A 22,180-nucleotide genomic window follows, 5' to 3' on the forward strand; every position below is an offset into this window, starting at 1 on the left:
TGCAGCAGGCACATTGGTGAGGATGTGGTTGAGTATGTTTTGCCCTCTTCTTGGTATCCTCACCACTTTGTGCAGAATCAGCCTAGTTGCTGCATGAGGAGTGATTGAGAACTATCGATTTTTGGATATGGAAGAACAAAGGATATGGGATAGTGAGGAAAAGATTCGCTGAACCATGACCAAGCATAATCTTACAAAATGGTGGAGTAGGTTGAAAGAACCAAATGGCCACTTATTTTTTACTTTGTTCAGTGGATGTACACATCGTTCGAAAGGCATCTATTACCCATCTGTAATTGTCTTTGAACAGGAAGTGTGAGGTGCCCTCTTGAATTTCTGCAGTCAATGTGGTATATGTACAGGTGTATGTAAAAGGAAGGAGAAAGTGAGGACTGCAGATGCTGGAGATCAGAGCTGAAAATGTGTTGCTGGAAAAGCGCAGCAGGTCAGGCAGCATCCAAGGAGCAGGAGAATTGACGTTTCGGGCATGAGCTCTGCTCATGCCCGAAACGTCGATTCTCCTGCTCCTTGGATGCTGCCTGACCTGATGCGCTTTTCCAGCAACACATTTTCAGCTATGTAAAAAAAAAGCTCAAGTAATTTGTCTGAGTGACAGTAAAGAAACAATTACGTATTTGCAAGTCAGAATGGCCTGTGGCTTGAACAGAAACTTGGAAGTGATAATGTTCATTGTGTCTGTTGTTTTTGTTCTAGGTGATAGGGCTTGCAGGTTTGGAAGGTGCTGTCATAGGGACCTTGAAATTGATGCAGTGTATCCTGAAAATCAGGGGTTTCAAAATTGTGAGTAGTGGCTGCACTTCAAGTCATATATACAGCATTTGGGGTGATAACTATGGAAAGAAGACTGATGGAACAGTCCTGTATATATTAGTTTGATGCTATCAGTAATGTGATGAGTGGGAATCTCAAAACACCCTCAAAACCTGAGGCAGCACTGCTAGTGGCGACTGCTGTGTGGAGCTGGGATGTTTGTGTACCAGCTTGGTGCTGGCAGAAGTTGCTGTCTAAGCAAGGATTAAAAAACAGAAATTATATTACACAGCTGGGAAAGTGAGTGTTGGGTTCAAACTTTACAATGATTCTGCCCGCGTGTGTGTGTGTGTTGTGGCAGTGGACAAAAATGTGCCAGATGGACTGCAACAGTTCAATTAGACAGCTCATTACCATCTTCTCAAGGGCAATTAGGGATGGCAATAAAGGCTGGCCTTGCTAACAATGCCTACATTCACATGAAATGATGAAAAAAAAGTTCCTTCACCTAGGATTGCGACTCTGTTTCACAGGCATCAACAACTTGCCTAATTGGAGGGTGGTAATGGCAGTAATGTGAGGAGGAAGGTGTGATTGTAGTGGAAGTGGGACTGATTACATTGTGCAGGGGAGAGTGGAGCTGGCAACATTGTGGTGAAGGAATGTCTTCCTGAGTCTTTTGTCATCAAGGATCATGGAGAGCCTGGCTGAAAATCATAGGAATACACAGTGGTTAGCACAGCTGCCTCACAGCACCGGGGACCCATGTTCATCTCCAACCTTGAGTGACTGTCTGTGTGGAGTTTACACGTTCTCCCCATGTCTGTGTGGGTTTGCACTGGTTTTCTTCCACAGTTCATAGATATACAGGTTGGGTGGATTGGCCATGCTAAAATGCCCATAGCGTCCAGGTAAGTGAATTAGCCATGGGAACTACAAGGGTACCGGGATAGGGTAGGGAGTTTGGGTGGGATGCTCTTCAGAGGGTCAGTGTGGACTCGATGGGTTGAATGGCCTGCTTCCACACTGTAGGGAATCTATACACATAATAAGATGTTTACAAAGTATTTTGAAAACACGACTTTTCATATTTATAGGATGTACTTTGTGTTGTTCTATAAGGCACAAACTTTAAGAAACATATACTGAATGTTACAGTGTAGAGATATTTACTATTTTGTTTCCTTTTACCCGCATCTGGAAAGTAACTAAGAAAACTCTCAGTTACACATACTGCTGCCACTGTGTTCCAGTGTTGAAGGGATTAAATATTGAAATTGATGGATGGGGTTCTAATCGCATAGACTGTTTTGTTCTGAATGCTGCTGAACTTGTTGAGTATTTTTAACCACACTTATCCCAGAAATTGTGGAACATTTCTTCACATCCTGTTGTTCCTTGTATATGGTGGCAGGCTTTGGTGCCCAGGAGGTGATTAATCACCATGGATTTCCCAACTTAAGACTTGCTGTTGTATCAATAATAATTGTATTGCTGGATCAGTTGACTCACCAGTCAATGGTAACCCACGGGATGTTGACGGTGCAGGATTCAAGTATGATAATGTCACTGAACATCAAGGAGCAATTGTTAAGTTCTCTTGTATTAGAGTTGGTCAATGCCTAGTATTTGTTTGGCATGAATATTTCTTGTCCAACCTAAATGTTGTTGATCTTGTTGTGAATGGGCATACACTACTTCATTATCTGAGCATTACGATTTACACTGAACACAATTATCCATAAACATCTCCACTTTGGAACTTACGACTGAAAGAAGGTCATTGATGCAACAGATGAAGATAGTTGGATCTTGGACACTCGTGTTAGAGAAATGTGTTGCTGGAAAAGCGCAGCAGGTCAAGCAGCATCAAAGGAACAGGCGAAGCGACATTTCGGGCATAAGCCCTTCTTCAGGAATGAAGAAGGGCTTATGCCCGAAACGTCAATTCTCCTGCTCCTTTGATGCTGCCTGACCTGCTGCACTGTTCCAGCAACACTTTTTTCAGCTCTGATCTCCAGCACCTGCAGTCCTCACTTTCACTCGTGTTAGAGACTCAAGCAGAACCGTCCTGTGACTGAGATGATTAACCACAAACGGCAACAACCACCTTCCTCTGCACTAGGTTGAACTCCAATAAGTAGAGAATTTCCCCCTGATTACAATTGACTTTGATTTGAGTTTCTTGTTGCCATGTTTGATCAAAGGCTGTTTGAATGCCAAAACTGTATAATCACACTTCACCTGCGGAATTCCTGTTCATATTTCTTACATTATCATGTTAAATACAGACTCTGCTTCAGAGAAAAAAGCAATGGAAACTTTCCTTCCATCAATGCCAGTCAAACAGTTTCCATGCAACCCATTTTAAATTAATGCTAAGGTTGTGCACTGACAGATACTATTTGAAAGATTATCAGGCCAAAAAGTTATACTTAGACATTGAGTATTTGGTCTATTGTGCATAGTTAACCAGAATTGAATCAATAAACTTAAGTGCAATTGTAAAATAGTTGACCTTTTGTTTTTGTGGATGTGTAAAATGAGCTTTACTTGATTCTACAAAGTTGCCCAAGTATGGGCATTGCAGAGTGATGCCAGATAATAGCTTTGCATCCCTTTATAGTTTACTTTTTGCTAAGACACAGAAGGAAGCACAGACAGCTGGACTCAGAGACTTTATGAAGCAATGCCTTATAAAGAGAGGTTAACTGGTATGATGCACTCAATTTAAAAAAAAGTGAATTGTTCCAGAGAATTATCATCACCATGGTGTTCTGTATACTGCGGATTGGATTAATTTACTGCCCAAAGACTTCATTTTTATTTCTTTGCTCTGTTTCAACAGGGTGCCTCAGAATTGCACTGCCAAGTATAACCTTACCATATATGAGAAGGATGGTGATATTCTGAGATGTCGTTATGGACAAAAGATAAGACATGAATGTGCCCACTGTACCCAGCTGCCATTCTTCATGTTAGACCAGGTAATTCAGCCAGCTTTCTAATGTCAGGTATAAACAAAGACTTTATAAGATTGCTTCATTTTAAAAAAAGGAGTCCTGGCCTAAGTTTGGAATTTGAATATGTGTCTGTGCCACTCAGATCATTGCAAATTGCTTTTATTTCCTTGACTGGTTTGCTGTACTTTCTTCATACGCTCATGTATCGGCAAACCTGGAAGCAAACAAATCATTTATTATTTTGTAAAACAGCAAATAAATGCAATTACTGATCAAGATTGCAACAAGATGTTTGCCTCACACTACTGTCTGGTCAGTTAGCAGTGGTGTTATGTGAGGAGTACACAGCCCATGGTTTTCTGTGGATTATAATAAATGGACAGAAAATGTGGACTGCATGCTCATAATTCAGTGTGCTGAGCTTACTGTGAGATCGTTACATCTGACAACAAGAACGTAGTCCTCAGGTGTCTTGCCTTAAGCTTTCATCCACTACCACAGAAGATCAGGCTGACACTCAGCTCCACTACTGAGGGCAATGCTACATTGTTGGAGATGTCCTCCTTAAACCAAGGTCCTGTCAAGTTTAAAGAAGCTCATGAATTTATTGAATTGGGATCCAAGGTACAAGTTAGAACAGGAGATACCACAGCAAACCTAACATAATAAGAATGTGAAGAGGAGAGAGGATGTGCTAATATTTACTCAAGTATTCTTGCAGGAAAGCTGCGTCCTTCATTATAATGGTCGTGGGACATATGGGACATACAGCTTAGAATTGATTATTGAAGACTATCCAGGAGAAGCCACTGCCCTGACACACGGTGATGGCACACAGACCCTGCACTCTGCTTTTGAAGAGGCTTCAACCACATCATTCAATCAAAGCACTAAAGTCTTTAGCTCCATTCCGATGCAATTTGTGATCATTGGTAAGCAATCCTTGTGGTTTATTTCCCTCTTCTTATGAAGGAAACTCCAGTAGCATCACTCGAGTGTGAAACTTAGTGACACTTCAAGGAGGTTGAGTGCACCAATCACAATCTGTACATTGTCAGCGTTCGGCTCCTTCAACCCAAGAGCCAGGAACAACAAGCTTGACTGTTCTTCTTCCTGGCCCAGTATTCCTGATGTCAATAAAGTCACCTTAAATGATATCCTGGCTAATTCGACTGCTGATGGAATTTGTGAGCTCACTAAGTGTTTCTTTTGAAGAAGTGGTATTCTGAAAATTATTTTGAACAGCTTGAATATTGTCAACTTTAGACAGAATCTAACTTTGAAGAAAAGATTATTAATACATTCCTGCAAGGTTCCTGTTGTTGTTGTTTCACAGTTAGCAAGTTGAGCACCCCAATATTTGGGATGCAGGGAGCTTGTAGGCAAGTGTGGTAGAACAGAAAGAACTCAGCTCGACCAGTTTACAGAGATCTAACTAAATTTAATGGTAAGACCGTGTTATAACTTTATTGTTTTCCATTTGGCAGCTGGCCAACTTCACAGGCTGGTTGACTACCACTTGAGTAATGGAGACCTCACAGAGTAAGAGAGCTGGAAGGGAGAAGTCAGCAATCATAGCAGACTCTGGAGAGTGACCTTAGAAAGCATTATGGAGGTTGAAGGCTCCTTTACGAAATGGAGGAGAGGATTCCAGGTCCTTCTGGCCCTCAAGGAGGCTATTAAAAACACCTTGTCTTGTAGAGGTTACAGCCCTGGCCTTCCTTTCTCTGTGGGCATCTTACATTTAAATCAGGCTCCCAAATGGAATTGGACAGTTTGATTTAAAATGGTAACATATGGGACACATACAAACCTTGCTATCCACTGCTGTCAAACTAACAAAGGATGGTATGTAGCAGTTTGGGGATACAGAGCTTATATTTTACACTTTAACCTTGACCTTCTACTACTCTTCCCTTATTTTCTTGGAAATAATTAGCCGAGGCCAATCATCCAGTGCCTACTTTTTCCCACAGAACCCCCGGTGCTGAATAAAAAAACCTTGGTGTTCTAACACACTGCTGTTCGAACACACTGATGTACCATTTTCAAATAGTGCTCTAAACAAATATCAGAAAACTTTTATTTCTGTCCCAAACTGCCATGAAATGTCTGCAACAGTTCCAGAAGCACTGCCTCAGAGCACATAAGCAATGACAAATTGGGTGGCTGGAAGTTGCTCTTAATGAGACCCAACTCTGCAAGTGCTAATTTGTTTTGATTAAATACTTACTGGAGAATAGCCAAAATAGCCATCCAAAGATGTGCAGGTAAGGTGGATTGGCCATGCTAAATTGCCCTTAGTCATTGTCCAGGGATGTGCAGGCTTGATGGATTAACCATGGGAAATGTAGGGTTGTGGGGATAGGGTAGGGGGTGGGTCTGGGTGAGATGCTCTTTAGAGAGTCAGTATGGACTCGATAGGCTGAATGATCTGCTTCCACACTGTGGGGATTCTGATTCTAAGTGTTAAACATTCCTACAGTAATGGTGCTCACTGTCATTTTCAAATTCTACTCAGCTTTACAGTATGAGGAGCCTAAGTAAAGTTCAGTGATGTTAGAGACAATGAGAGTAACAATAACCTTATATGTAATATGATTTGGAGATGCCGGTGTTGGACTGGGGTGTACAAAGTTAAGAATCACACAACACCAGGTTATAGTCCAACAGGTTTAATTGGAAACACACTTGCTTTCTCATTCCGAAAGCTAGTGTGCTTCCAATTAAACCTGTTGGACTATAACCTGGTGTTGTGTGATTTTTAACTATTTGTAATATATTTGACACAATGTAGTATGCACTTGTGTAACTTGTTTTCAATTGTTGCAGTGGACAGGTCAATATCACAATGTGCATTGGGAATATTCCGTCCCATGTTTGTTCATCCAACGCCTCCAAATGGAGCAAGAATACCTGCTTCACTTTATGATGAAGTTACTTTTACAATAAGTGCCATCAGTCTAAATGAAAGGTATCTCTTTTCATTGTCAATATTATGAATTACAGTGTGACCTTCTCAAGTTTATAACTACATACCCACTGATTTCAGTCAGCAGCTGTATTGAAGAATACAATAGTCAATTATATTGAGTTTTCGAACTCTTTAAACTGGAGGATAATAGTTACCAAATTCTAGGACTGTCACCCAAACTCTCTTGACCACTGAGTGGTTTCATTCAGTGTTTTATTTTGTCAGTTTTTTTGATCAAAGACTCCAAGGATTTGAAGTTGATTACAGAACTGCCTGGATGTTTTGGGTAGAAAGGTCTGTTTTCTCAGCTGTTCGATTGTCATTCCAACATGGCACCCCCAAGGGAAAGAACATACTTGGCTCAAGGTTTTCTCCATTGTACCACAGGTTTTAACATACAGCCACTTGTAGGAAAACAAAAGACATGTTGCTGAAGCTTTGGATTTTTCACTCACCAGGAAAAACGCGAGAATAATAAGTTTCAAAAGACTTCAGCAATTCACACTACAAGAGAAATGGGTGCTGCTTGGTTGGCATGATGACACTGATTGCACTTGGTGTTGCCATTCCATACTCATGCATACAGCATTGGCCATTGGATAGTGATCTGGAGTAAAATTCCAAACAACATCTTCCCTTTGTATCCCAAGATGCTTAATGTTGTAGGGATGCCAACTCATTACATTGTAGAATCTGTTCCTCAAGAGGAAGGTTCCTTCTATCATCTTCAAGTATAGAAACTGCAGGCCCTGTTGGATATAGTGCAATGGAGGTAAACCTCTTCCTGATATAACTGGAAGAGTATTTAATAGTTAACGAGGCATAATTTATTGCACGATAGCCACTAACTACAGGTTACATTGATATGTTAGATGCCATTACAGAGACTTGAAGGAGGATCAGGTCCTAGGTCTCGCTCCTTCAAGATCCTAAGTTATTCTGCCCACATCATTGTAGAGGGTGGTACTCATGACATGCCTCAAAATTAATAGTTTCAAATTCAAATGCAACACTGAGGACATTTAATTCACCATGTCCTCAAGAGTGCACCTGGAATTGTCTGGACAAAATTTCATGGTGGACAAAGTACTTACCAATTAAACCATCGTGGATGCCATGATTTTTAAAAAATATTTCTAAGTGATTCAAAGAAGTATCATAACATGTTGTTTGCATTACTAGAGGTCAAGATAACTTGCTGAACAGAAAAAAAAAGTGAGGAAAGGAAGGCCTTTCAATAAATAAAATTCAGTCCACCAAACCATTCTATTATGACCTTCCCTTCTGTATTCTAAAAGGAGTTGTATGTTCTGGTATATATCAGCCATTAACTCTATTATTCTCAACACTTAGCCGGTCTCACCTTTAATACATTAACTTCTGTCTATAATGCTTGTAAAGGAAGACAGTTTTAAATAGTGAGGGCAAAGGACAGTCCTTAATTCTTTTTTCTTCTATTTATTTGTCAGAATCACAGGCTTTACAATAGTGGGTCCCCATGGATTACACAAATCAGATATTTGGAGTGTTAACGGTGACAGATCTGTGTCGACAAATATTTCTTGGTCAGTGGGAGTTCATGATGGTCCAAAGCAAGTTGCAGTGTGCTTTCTCTCAGTAACTTCAACAGGGTAAGGGATCATTTGCAGCAACTTCTGTTCGAGACACAAGTGAGCAGCCATTTTCAGACTTACGCCATCCTGGGGTTGAATGAATACAGACATTTTAACTCTGTAAGATTTCATGAATTATATAATTATGGAATGCAAATATAACAGGAAGAACTTGAAAAATAGTGACTTAATTGAAATCAATACATTGATATATGCACCCCGAATAAAAAGCAAAGGAATATTTTGTTAAAGGAATTTTTGCTTGAACTAGTGCGAGTTGATATCTTATATATAAAATTATGAATATTTTAAATTTAGGAATTAATATTCTGTCATAAAACTATCGAAAATAACTTCTAAGAAAAACAAAAGTGAAGATTCTTGCAGCCCCTTCCCATTATTCTCTTCCTGTCCTTCCTCCAACCATCCTCTATCATCCCCAACTCTTTGAATTTCTTATTTTGTATCCTCATGCTGGTTAATAATTTAGCCTTTCTACTTCTGAGCTGGAATTCCTCATCTTCCCTTACATCTGAACAAAATAATCATAATATTGTAACTCTTGTATTGATGCTCTGCAAAATCAAACTGCCCCTTATCGGCTTCATTTCTTGCTAAAACTATAAAAAGGTCAAAATTTCAGCTCTTGATATTCCACCTGAATCACAGTAACTTTTGTTAAATGAAGAATATCAAGCAGGATACCAGGAAGTCTCCATGTTCTTTCTCAAATTAAGCCCATTTGATCTACAGTGTCCATCCAAACCACCTGAATGCAGAATTTGTGGTAATCCAGTTTTGGCAGCATTCCCTGAATACTAATCTGGAATGTTAGCTCTTGTTAAATCCTTACTTCAGTCCTGGATTAGAGCTCAAACTCATTGGTTTTTGACTCAATTTGAGAGAATTGAAATTGGACTTGAGGCAAGGCTGTTAGGGTTCTGTCAATTTCACTCTGTGGGACCAATTCCTCCTGTAGACATGCAGTGCCTTGTGGAGGTTCTAGTGGGATAGGGAGAAACGTTTCATCTTTCAGAAATCAATTATAAAATTCAGTGTTCTTGCTTTGTCTCCCAAAGTAAAACATTCCTGTTTATTCATTTTCCTTTCATTCAGGCTACAGTCAGAACCACAGTGCATTTGGATTGTCCTAAGTAAGTATCAGTCCCAGTATTTACTTTTTCATTCCAATATGAGAAGGAATTCAATGTCTCTAATTATGTGTGCGGTATGTCAGAAAAGTAGTAGGTCCAGATTTAGTTCTCTCTTTATTCCCTTTATTTAATGCTATTTATAGTGCATACTAATGTATTGGGACATGTGTTTGAAACCCAGTGTAGCAGTTAGTGAAATTTGAATTTCATACAAGTCTGGAATTAAAATAAAAAAGACTTGTTTCATGGCAACTGTGTAACCATTGTCAATTGTAAATATTTATTTGGTTTACTGATATACTTTAGGGAAGGAAAATCTGCCATCCTTACCCATTCCTATACAGGTGACACAGGGCTAGCATTGCTGCCTCACAGCACCAGAGACCTGGGTTCTATTCCAGTGTTGAGTGGCTATCTGTCTACATGAAGTTTGCATGTTCTCCCCATGTTGGGCTTCTGCTGGGTGCCCTAGTCTCCTCCCTCAATCCAAAGATGTGCACGTTGGTTGAATTGGCCGTGCTAAGTTGCCCTGTAGGCTAGGTGGGTTGGCTGTGGTAAATATGTGGTTACAGGGATGGGGGTGGGGGAATCTAGGAGAGATGCTCTTTGGAGGGTCGATGCAGATTCAATGGGCCAAATGGCCCATATCTGCAATGTAGGGATTCTCTGAATGTACATGTGACTCTCGACCCATAGCAATGTAATTGATTTTTAACTGCCCTGCAAGTATGGCTCAGGAGTAAATCCTGACCCAGCCAATGCTGCCCACACTCCGTGAACAAATAAAAAATTCTGCAAAATTCATGCCATTCAGCTCCACCTACCCCCACCTTGATTCCTGAAGAAGGATTATACACAAAACCTCAATTTCTCCATCTCCTGATGCTGCCTGGCTTGCTGTGTTCCTCCAGCATCCTGCTTGTCTGCTTTAGATTCTGCAAGTTTTTTTTTGACTCTACCTAACAAAGCATAGTTCTGTGACATGGCTTTTCAGATTGGACTTAGACTTGTAAAACTTCAAGATATAGTTCAAAGAGAAGAAAACTATAGAGAAATATTATTAAAGAAACTATGTGAGGTTGCAAATGGTGTATGAGATCTTTTTATACTCTGTTCTTGTAAGATCACGGGACAACTAGCTTCTATTAGTATTTAACTAAAACAGATAGTGTTACAATCCCAGAATATTTTGAAGCAACATGTGATTATTTAAGACTGTGGAAAGTCAGAATGCAAATGTCAATCTACCTGTGTGGTTCTGTTTATTTTCCCTTGTGTCTATTTACTAATGAAGTCATCAAATTTTATTTCTCTCTTTATTTAAAGACGTGGGCTTACATGATGAACCATCACTAGTTGGCCAAGGTAAGAATTCTTGCATTCAACCTTTAAACCCTTCCAGAAAGATTCATGGAAAAATGGATAAAGGTAAATGGAATCCTGATCAAAATCGGTTTGGGTCACCTCAGTGATATTAAATGGAAACAAAATTATAGGACTGAGACAAGTGTGCAAAGAACAAAATATGGCATCAGTAGAATGAAGTGTTCACATTTGCTGTTTTTATTTGCATTCTTATGAAGTGTTTAATTTAATATTTTATTATTAAGACTTTTTATGAATTATTCCTGGTACATAAACTTTATGATCATTGTCATGAAAAGCAAACAGATCTGGTTATCTCAGGGAGTATTGTGAACCTGCTGACAGCATGAGGGTCAATACATTCTCAACGCCTTAGAATTCTTCTTATAAGCCACTTTGCTTTTTCTTTTCTTACAAAGATATCAAGTAGGACTTTGTGACCTGTTCATTATGTCCCATGTTTTAAGTTTTGTAAAGTGAACTTGAAAACTTTGTACAAGAGCCACCCTGAACACAACTTGCATTACACAAGAAACAATGACAGGCAGCATGCTGCAAGGTTGTGATATAGTCAAAGAATTACAGCAGTTAGATCTCTCATCTGCTTCGCTGTCATGCCACAGAACTAGGATATTGATCGTAAAGTGATGCAGCAGTCCAAATTAGAGTTTAATTTTGGTGATAGCATCCTCTACAAAACAGCAAAGGAACATTATTAGATCTATGATATAACATAGAGTCATATAAGTGTACAGCACGGCAACAGACCCTTCAGTCCAAGTCAACAATGCTGACCAGATATCCTAATCTCATCTAGTTCCATTTGCCAGCACATGGCCCATATCTCTCTAAACCCTTCCTAGTCAAATACTCATCCAAATGCCTTTTAAATGTTGTAATTGTACTAGCCTTCACCATTTCCTCTTGCAGCTCATTCATAAATGCATTTCCTCTCAGTTGCCCCTTAGGTTCCTTTTAAATTTTTTCCCTCTCTGATAGATTACAAAAGGAAAGCTCACTTGTGTCTCTGTCATAGATCTCCAGTGCTCAACAAATGCAATGGTTCTGTCTGTCCCAAGACGTTTGGTGGCCAACTTGCCAGAGAGTAACCTGCAGCTCAATGATGCATCTTGTAATATCACTGGTAATACCACTCATCTCCTGGTGAAGATCCCGCTTTCTGGATGTGGTACTAAATTACTGGTATGTAATAATTCTACATTTGTTCTCTGAAAGGATGGAAAGACTAGGTTCGATATCTGGTTTGTACTAAATTTGTTGATCTCAGGCAAATAGTCTCATGAAGTATAGGCATCCAATAACAACAAAAAACCCTCAGCTAAGTAAGGAAAAACAGTCCCATAGTTCCTGGCCTTGATTATTTTCTTTTATTCATTCATAGGATGTATGAGCCAATTTTTGTTGTCCTTTGGACAACTGGTTGTTTTATTAAGCCATTCAGAGGGCAATTAAGGGTTCCCCACACTTGTGGAGTTGCACATAGGTTGAACTGGATATGCATGAAAGATCTCTTTCCCTAAATGGCATTAGTGAACAAGATGAGTTTTTTTTTAACAACAGTCAGATCGTTTCAATATCAGCTTTACTGTTTTTCTCCTTGCTTTCAGACTTAGTTAAATACAGGTCCCTATCCCTTTATCCGAAATGCTCAGGATCAGCTGCTTTGTGGAAATGGGAATTTTGTGGTTTTCAGAACTAATGTAGCGCCCCCTGTAGGGTGCCGGGTAGCAACCTGTAATCAAACATAAATACTGTACTGCAGAAAAAAACCATATGAATACTCACACTAAGCAGGATAAATAAAGATTAGAAATACTACCATACTTTATTTATAGAGTAGTGTACTGATAAATGAAATACATTGACCATAAATATTCAACAACATTTTATTTCTATAAAAAAATTACAAGAAAAACATTTGGGAAAAGTTAAATGCACAAAGCTTATTTATAGAGTAATATATACAAATTCATGAAATATCAACTACAAATATTCAACGACCTTTTATTTCCATAAAAAACATTCCAACCAAAATATTCGGTAAACTTAAACATACACTCTAGCAGGCAGTGGTTTTAAAGGCTTCTTCAAGTGTCATCTGTCTCATTAACATAGGTTTCTGTCTAAGCAATCTCTCTTCAACTGAGTAAGTTGCCATAATCTCTTGCTCACTGATAAATGGATGTTGTTCAAAGCCAGCAATTAACTGATCACACATTTTCATCATCTCGTCCATGGGGACTTCTTCAACTGTGTTTACTAACTCATCATTATCATCATCATCATTACTATCCTCACACTTATCTGTACAGGAGCCCATATTTTAAACCATTTCAGCAATGTTCCATCTCTCAGGGAATGCATGACAGGCACATCTTTGTCAATGTTCAGCATTTCTTCGATGTCAGCATCAAGTAATTTATTTACACTTTTGCTCGATAAATTTTGTATGTAAGTAACAAGGCTTGCTATCAGCTTTTTCTCTTCAGTGACATGAAATCCTTCAAACTCTTCATCTGCAGGTTCATTTACAAGAAACATCATTGTCAGCTAGAGTCTGTGCCAAGCATTTTTTAATGTTGCTTTATCGACATCATTCCAAACATTAGCAACTACATAAATGGGATCGTTAAGACTGAACTCTTTCAGGAAGTCTTGAATTCCTACCTCTCTGTTGACCGCAGCAAGCATACAGTTTAAAAAATAGTCTTCATGGAGCGTAAAATTCCTTGGTCACAAGGCTATATATCATGTTATGGGGCAAGTAAATGCCAAAAACATTACTTTTCACAAGCTGTTTGGCAGGGGGATGTGTGGAGCAGTTGTCAAGGCACAATAAAATTTTAAACTTTTCTTCAAGTCCAGTTTGTAATGAGCTCAGACCTCAGTACGAAGTGTTTACTGAATGAATCGGAAAATAATTTTCGGGTTACCCTTGCTTTCTTGTTTGCATAATAATGCACAGGCAAATTGCGTACACCTTTAAGACATCTCGGATGTTTGCTTTTCCCAGTCACTGCCAATTTCACCTTGTGTGTGCCTGCAGCATTGACACACCCAAGAATAGTTAATCTGTCCTTCCTTAAAACCTACTGGTGCTCTCTCATTAACCATTGCTAATGTTTTTTTCGGGACATAGCGCCAGTAGAGAGTTGTTTCATCAGCATTGTAAATTTGTTCAGGACTAAGGCTTTCGTCAGATATCAGCTTGGCAAATTCACCAACGTAATTTTCAGTTGCTTCATGGTCAGCAGAAGACTTTTCACCGTAGATTTTCAGGTATTTCACACCATTACGCTTCTTGAATTTCTACAGCCAACTTTCTGAAGATTGACATTCGCCTTTAATGTTCTGTTCTTTATGATGATATTTTTTAGCTTGTTTCATGCCCATCAAGGCAGTCAGTGGCAGTCGTTGTCTAATCCACTCCATCAACACACAGTTAAGATCTTCATGTTTTGCCCTAGGCAGTGTTTTCCTATTTTTCATTAGTTGATGGTCATCACTGTCACCATAAAACCTCAGTAACTTGTCTTTCTGTTTCTTCAAATCATAGACAGTGGTAGTTCCAAAACCATGTTCTTCAGTAAGACGCTGCATAGCCACACCATGATCAAGCTTCTGCAATAACTCTACTTTCTGCATTATTGATAATGACAGATGCTTCCTTTTTTTTATATTATTGTTAGCCATAGATGTACCTGCATCTCTTTTTGACATTTTCACTCTAAGATTAAACAATTTAGCACAGCAAAAACAATACATAACTGACGTCTCTGACTGCTGGGCCACGCTGCCACATGGGTGGAGTAGGTGCAGCCTTCGCCCACCCAAGAAAACCCCGTTATATTACGCAGACATGACTGATGCTGCACACTCCATGAAAGCCTTTGGGTTTTGGAGCTTTTCGGTTTTTGGATGCTTGGATAAAGGGATGCACACCTGTACTTGAATTTAAATTCCCTGCCTGTTGTCATGGAATTTAAATACGTAGCTCAGATCGCTAGTTTGGGCAGCTCGATTGCCTGCCCAATACTTTAGCCATAACTATGTCACAGGTATGCTTCAATGCCCAGTCATCCCAGCTGGAAGTATATGGCTATGAGCATTAGTTGAGGATATGATAATCTCAGCTGTGTGGTCCATATCGACTGATTATGTCAAAATGTCCTCTTCAGGTCAGAGTTCCAGCTGTTATAATGCAAGCTAACCCATTTCCCTGGGTCAGGGTCATTAAATATTCAGAATGGGTTCATGCCAAGACTTACATCACCAAGGCAGAGTGTGCCATTGACCCTGACAAAATGTTACAATGGAATTGCAAAGAATTGAGATAGTTATAAAGAGCAGAAGTTTGCCAAAGATAGAGGAGTTGTAGCATTGCATGAACAGTAGAATCAAAATTTATACTATAGATCACTGGGCTTCCGTTTGGAGGGAAAGGGGGTTACTATAAAATCAACAACTTGTATTTATATAGCACCTTTATTATGGGGAAACTGGAGCAATTGTAATGAGGTCAGCCAGGTGGACCTCATAAAATGAGTTCCCTGATTGGGTCTGCTAATCTGGTCCAGTCACGGAGCCCCAACTGACAGATATAAACAGGAGTGTCAGAGGGTCTGCTCAGTCTGAGAGCTGGCTCTGAGGAAGCTGGATCAGTGTCTAGGACTTTCCACGTGTAAATAAAAGGTGACTTGGTGATGGGGTACTGGCCTCTGTAGAGTTATTTCAGGACCATCCTAAGGTACTTCATAGGAACAGAAATGTTGAGATTAAGAGAGGGAACTCCAAAGCTTTGGGTTAAGGCAGCTGAAAATATGCTGCCAATGCCCAGTAATTCAAATTGGGAATCTCAAAAGGTGACAATTGGAGGCATATAGAAATTTCAGAAGGTAATAAAGGAGCAGGAGATTACAGAGATAGGAAGAGGTGAAACATGCAGGTACTTGAAAATGAGATTGAGAATTTCAATGCTTGAGGTGTTGCTTAACTGAAAGTTACTGTAGGTCAGGAACTCAGGATTGATGAGTAAATTGGTCCAAGGCAGTTTAGGACATGGGTAGCAGAGTTGTGGATTACTTCATCTTTACTGAGGAATGAACTTCCCGACTCAGGTGACTGTCTGTGTGGAGTTTGCACATTCTCCCCGTGTCTGTATGGGTTTCTTCCAGGTGCTCCGGTTTCCTCCCACAGTCCAAAGATGTGCAGGTCAGGTGAATTGGCCATGCTAAATTGCTCATAGTGTTAGGTAAAGGGGTAAATGTAGGGGTCAGTGTGGACTTGTTGGGCTGAAGGGCCTGTTTCCACTCTGTAAGTAATCTAATCTAATTTAATCTAAACTTGAGAGGCCAACCAGGGGTATGTTGGAGACTCTGAGGTGAAGCAAGGATGGAGTTGAAGGATGTTCCAGGATGGGAAGAAGTAATTTTAGTGATGGTGCAGATTTGTGTTTAGGAACATCACAATGGGATCACATGTAACATCAGAATTGTCAACAGTCTGTTTTAAATTCAGATTGTTGGTAAGAAGCAGGAAAAAGTCAATGGCCAAAGAAAGAAGTTGTGGCAAGTGTTACAATATTTAGTATTGCTTAGGTGTTGAAGGACCAGGGTCAAATGCTTTGTGGAAATACCTGGTATGTTTCATTGAACATTTATGTGGACAGTGGAGTTGATTTCAACATAGTTTCCTGTAAATCACATGATTGGTGATAACTGCTTGCTTTGCTGTTGACACAACACCGAGGTTATTTTGTACAGTGAATGGTTTGGAGAGATATTTGTTTCATCTGGTCCATTGGGAAGAAAGCCTGATAAGAACAATTTGAATTTGAGGAAAGAAAGATAAGATCAAACTGAACTCGAGGAAAACCTCCTAATAACTAGCTGCCCAGTTGCTCACTGAAGTTTCTGAAAATAAATTCCACTTGTTGAATTCAAGGTGCAATCTGTATGGGTCTTTGGAAACAATGACTGGAGAAACATCTCAGGATTGGTTTTCCTGAGCAAACTGTCTTCAAGACTTCAGACACATTCTGCATGGTTCGTGACTTGACCACACCTGCCAGAGCATCAGTGCAACAGAATGTGGAACATCCTGAGCTTTATCCTTTTGACTGGGAGAATTGTCCATTTTTACTTTTCACGAGGCCAATTTTTACAGAGAAATCTGATTTTTTTATTTTTCCTGGAGGGTGTGTTTTGTGAAATTTGCAGGGATAAGCCTTTAAATTTTACATTACTGACTATGTATGTTAATTAGTAAAGATGTGATAAATAACTATGTTTTGTTTTAGTAATAAACCTATAACTGTGTTGATTAAGAATCCCGGTTAATAGATCTTGCTGTTTAAGTTTTGTTGTTTAAACCTGATATCAAGTATTTAGTTTAATCATATGTAGCATTATGGAAAGTAAAAGTGACTGGAAATAACCCCCCTCCCTCCTCGACCCACACCCTCCTCCTCTGCCCCCACCTTAGAGTTCCATCACACACAAGCCAGTCCCAATGTGAACGTGGGTGTTTCTGAAACTGGGAACTATTTCCTTCATATAAATGTCACACGTTTCTTCTTCTCAGGAAGATGAATCCCACTATATCTTCACAAATAAACTCATCAGCCGGAGCAGAAATACAATTTGGGCAGATAGAGAGAAGGTGGCCATCCCAGTGACATGTAAATTCCAGCGATTAAATAATGGCAGTAAAGAAACCAGCTTATTGAAGACTGCTACAGAGAAGGTATTTGGAGACTACAGCTTTGAGATTCAGTTCAGTAAACAGTACAACTCCAGCAGGAAATCAGCCAAGGCCCACGCTCCATTTGGTGCTACCAAAAAGGACCATTTATACATAAGCATCATTGTCAAGAGCAATGTGACTACCCTCTCACTCTATGTGGAGTCTTGCCAGATGTCAGAATATAACTCTTCAGCAGGAATTACACTTTTACATCAAGGGTAAGGCAACTATTTTTTTCATTTTCATGATGGAACTTTCAGTCTGCCAGAAAACTGCTGGGAGTATGTCACCAGCCCATGGTGCACAGTAGTTCTCTATCAGAATTCCGATTCTCTATTCCTGTTTGAAGTTAAAAGTTAAAGTCAGCACTTGAGTGCATGTCAAAAATACTTGACACTGTGATTTCTGCCCATGTATCACACAGCAGATAGTATTATAACCAATGTATTAAAAATACCTAAGTAGATAATAACAACTACAGCATTTATGTTTGGCATGGATCCTTGCACAATCTGTCTTATACAACCACTGGAATTTGCCAAAGACGACATTTGGTCCGTCAAGTCTTTGTTGACTCTTACTTTCAATAATCCAAATCTCTTCTCAAAGAAACATTTACTCACAGAAAGTTAGCTATGTGGGATAGACTGTTGGTAAGTATTTCCTTATGTTTTCAACTGTCTTTAAAGAGGACAGTTTCTTCAAAACAAAAATGCAGATTAAGGAACTGTAAATACTGAAAAAAATAACAATGCATAGAATACCCATTAACAGGAGTAAAGAAATTAACACTTTCACAATGAAGAACATTGGAAGAAACAGAAAGGGTAGCAATTCTATAGAATGTGCAATGTCAACTCTGCAAATTCCTCCTCACCAATATTTGAGAACATGCCAAAATGTCAGATTGGTCTCTCACACACTAGTCAAGAAATAGATTGACACAATGATACCATATCATATCTGAAAGACAATGTCCCAGATACCTCCATCATCACCTGAGATGTCCTGTCTCATTGACAGGATAGACTTGTGAGAGATGCATACTATAGTGATATACAGTTGGCTCTAGGAGGCCTCAACATTGACTGTGGATTCCGTGACCTTTCATGGCATCAAATCTAACAAGAAATCTTGCTGAGTACCACCTTCCTCAGCTGATGAATCAGTATGCCTCCATCTTGAATACTGAAGAAATATAGACTTAAATTTCTAACACCAAAAAAGACTGTGTAAAACCATTACTGATTAAGCTGGCCAAATCTAGAAGGACCTCTGTCCATGATAGTGCTGGTAGAAGTTACTTTGCACAGTCCTTGTGGAGACAAAGTCATGTCTTCACATTGAGTCTATTCTCCATTTTGTTTTGTGCATTATCAGTTCGCTAAATGGGATGGATTTGGAACACATCTCGGAGCTGAAAACTACGCACGAGCGTGCAGCTGTGGTTGATGAGCAGCAGAATTGTATTCAACTAAATGTGAATTATTATGGTCTGGAATATCATTCATTGTTTTGTAATCAAGCTGAGGGATGAATTCTGGTTTAGCCAAGGGATCTGTAATATCCACCTGAACAGGCAGACCAGTCAGCAAATCACTCCTCTAATAGTGCAGCACTCCCTCGATTCAATTTAAATCAGGTCTTCCAGTCCTGGAGTGGGCGGGGAACTTTTGACCAAGAGGCAAAGGAGCATTCAATTCCACTAGACTGACATCTGGTTAACATGAAAAACTCAGAGGCACATTAACGTTAGTCCTGCCTAACATTCTGTTTCTGTTTTTGTTTGTAACAGCTGCTTAAATAACAGCACGACAGAGGAACATCAAACCGGAAATAGTAAAGAAAAAGTGTACTCCATAAAACTGTCCTCCTTACCACACCATACTTCACAGGTGCTCTTACCAACAAGACTGTTTCATCTTTAGTTAAAATAAATATTGTGTAGTAGTCTTTGGAAATAGGGTAAATTTATTAGAAGTTAAAACAAGTGGTCTAGTGACTCAGTACATAAATGTATTACTTTTCTTGGTGGAAGGCAGTGGTGTAGCAGTAATGTAATTGTGTTTGTAATACAGACCAATATATGGGGGACTTGGGTTCAAACCTTACCATGGTAGACAATGAAATTTGAATTCAATGAAAAAAAGTCTGTCATTTAAAACTAGCATAATGGTGACCACTGTAGGTTGTTATGAAAACTCATCTGGTACCCTGTAAGTAAGGAAATTTGTCATCTTTATTTGGTCTGGCCTACATATACTTCCCAGTCCCACAGCAGTGTGGCTGATTCTTAACTGCCTTCTGAAAGGACCTCATCACTCTGTTTGAAGACAGCTCGGAGTGGGTAACAGATGCTGGCCTTGTCAGTGAGGCCCACATCACATGAATAAATAAAAGAAAAACTTGGTGAGAGATTGAACATTTAATCATCATAAGGATGCAATATTTAATTCTGAGTTAGCCTATTCCTGTTCAGGCAATCCATTAACAGATTGGCATGTATTTCTAAATAAGTTGTCATCTTATGAATTATTATCAAATCCATGTTCCAGGCTATCCTGTTTCATTTCAGAACTCTATGTATGAACTGCAGTTAATGGGCTCATTTTCTGACTATTTTTCCATTAGCTCAGAAGAAGCCAAGAAAGAGGAATAAGCTAAACATCCTGTCACACCTGCTGTAACACTTAATAACTCTTGAGTTGATCTTAAACCTTAATTCTCATCTGATTCCCATATTCTTTTGATTCACTCAGGATCGGAAAATGCTTCTAATTCAGTATTCAATATACTTAGTAATCGAACAGCTACAGCCTTATGGGGTCAAAAATTCCAAAATTCAAATCCCGTTGGGAGAAGAAACTTTTCCTCAACTCAGTCCTAAATCATAGAATCCCTATGGTGTAAAAACAGGCCATTCAGCCCATCAGGTACACCGATCCGCCAGACCGTTTCCAACCAGACCTGCATCTGCCACCCTATCCCTGTACCCTTGCATTTCCCATAGCTAATCCATCTAGCCTCCATATTCCTGAATACTGGGGGCAATTTAGCATGGCCAATTGACCTAACATATACAGGAAACTAGAGTAGCCGGATGAAGCCCTCGTAGACATTGGGGAGAATGTGCAAATTCCACATTCACAGTCACTTGAAGCTGGAATCGAACCTGGATCCGCTGCTATCCGCTGAGCCAGCATGCTGCCCTCATCATTATGAGATTATGCCCTTGAGTTCTAGAATCTCCAGCTGTGGAACAAAAAGCCTCTTGCCATCAACACTGTCAGATCCCCATAGAACTTATGTATTCTTCCACTCTGTTCGTATAATCTGTGCTACAACTGATAAAGGCAAGTGTCCAATGTGCCTTTTTACTGCCGTATGAATCTGTTCTGCCACCCAAGACCTCTCTGTTCCTCTGAGCTTCCTAGGGTCCTGCCATTAATTGAGTACTCCCTTGTTTTGCTACTTCTTCCAAAGTGCATCATTTCACACTTTTCAGGATTAAATTCCATGTGCCATTGATCTCCCTATCTAATCATTCCAATCCTATCTTCCTGTAACCTAAGACCTTTCTCCTCATTACCTGGTCATTCTTTGTGTCATCTGCAAACTTAACTATCATTCTCCTCTCCACCCCATATTCTCATCTCTATAGTTTATACATAATCACAATCATTAAGGCTTTGATCCCTGTGGTATGCCACTGCACACTGGCCTGACAATCATACAATCAGCTTTCTACAACCACATTACCATTAGGTCAATTTTGGATCCATCTTGTCAAGTTACCTTGGATCCCTTCTTTATCAATTTCCTAGGTGGAATTTGTCAAGGGGTTTTGATGAAACCTATATGAACTGGATCAGTTGCACACTCATCTGCACACCTGAACACCTAAAAAAAAACAATCAAATTTGTAAGGCATAACCTCCCTCTGAGAAAGCTATACTGACTATCCCTGATCAAACCTTGTCTCTCCAAAAAGTGGAGATTAATTGTCCTCTTCTGAATGTTCTCAAAGCTCAGAGTCTGAATCGTATGCCTCAACTTTCTCCATGCTTTTCAAAGCAGAAGTAAAACATGTTGTTTCTTTCAACTTTTCAAAGACACAGTAGCCTGAATTAACAACTGCAGGTTGTATGCTAGCACAATAGAAGCCAAAAACTAGCAGCAGAAAATAGGTTGAAGTTTCATACTGCAGTAAAGTATTAATTTGCAAACATGTCCACCCTGGATATGACTTTACGCCAAATAAAATGCCAGATAGAAATCAGCAAAGATAGAATTATGAAATGGGTGTCTAGGGTTGAAAAGCAGTAACAAATAAATGAAAGGTCTATTAGGGTGAAGGTTTTTCTTAAAATATGGATTTTCTGCAGGTGCTTGGTTCTGTTGATGCTGTGCACATTGTTGCATTTTTGCACTCAAAATTATTTTTCTTATGAGGAAGCCAACAAAGGAAGGCTGGGTAAGTAAGGTTACACAAGTGCTCACACACAGCTGTACATAAGAACATAACAAATAGGAACAGAAAAAGGGCCCTCATTCAACAAGGTCATGGCTGACCTG

At 39.5% G+C, this 22,180-nt stretch overlaps 1 protein-coding gene across 1 annotated transcript in view; it reads left to right on the forward strand.

Annotated features, from left to right (window-relative positions):
• The window catches only part of LOC132824291 (uncharacterized), a 39,176-nt gene that overhangs the window by 12,071 nt on the left and 4,925 nt on the right, over positions 1-22,180 (forward strand). The window contains exons 5-13 of the mRNA XM_060838634.1: positions 3,620-3,758; positions 4,456-4,666; positions 6,567-6,708; positions 8,178-8,339; positions 9,438-9,475; positions 10,802-10,840; positions 11,877-12,043; positions 17,444-17,823; positions 19,401-19,500. Coding sequence (XP_060694617.1) covers positions 3,620-3,758; positions 4,456-4,666; positions 6,567-6,708; positions 8,178-8,339; positions 9,438-9,475; positions 10,802-10,840; positions 11,877-12,043; positions 17,444-17,823; positions 19,401-19,500 — 1,378 coding nt within the window. The remainder of the gene's footprint in view (positions 1-3,619; positions 3,759-4,455; positions 4,667-6,566; positions 6,709-8,177; positions 8,340-9,437; positions 9,476-10,801; positions 10,841-11,876; positions 12,044-17,443; positions 17,824-19,400; positions 19,501-22,180) is intronic.

This window comes from Hemiscyllium ocellatum, chromosome 18 (assembly GCF_020745735.1).
Source record: "Hemiscyllium ocellatum isolate sHemOce1 chromosome 18, sHemOce1.pat.X.cur, whole genome shotgun sequence".
Classification (NCBI taxonomy): Eukaryota; Metazoa; Chordata; class Chondrichthyes; order Orectolobiformes; family Hemiscylliidae; genus Hemiscyllium; species Hemiscyllium ocellatum.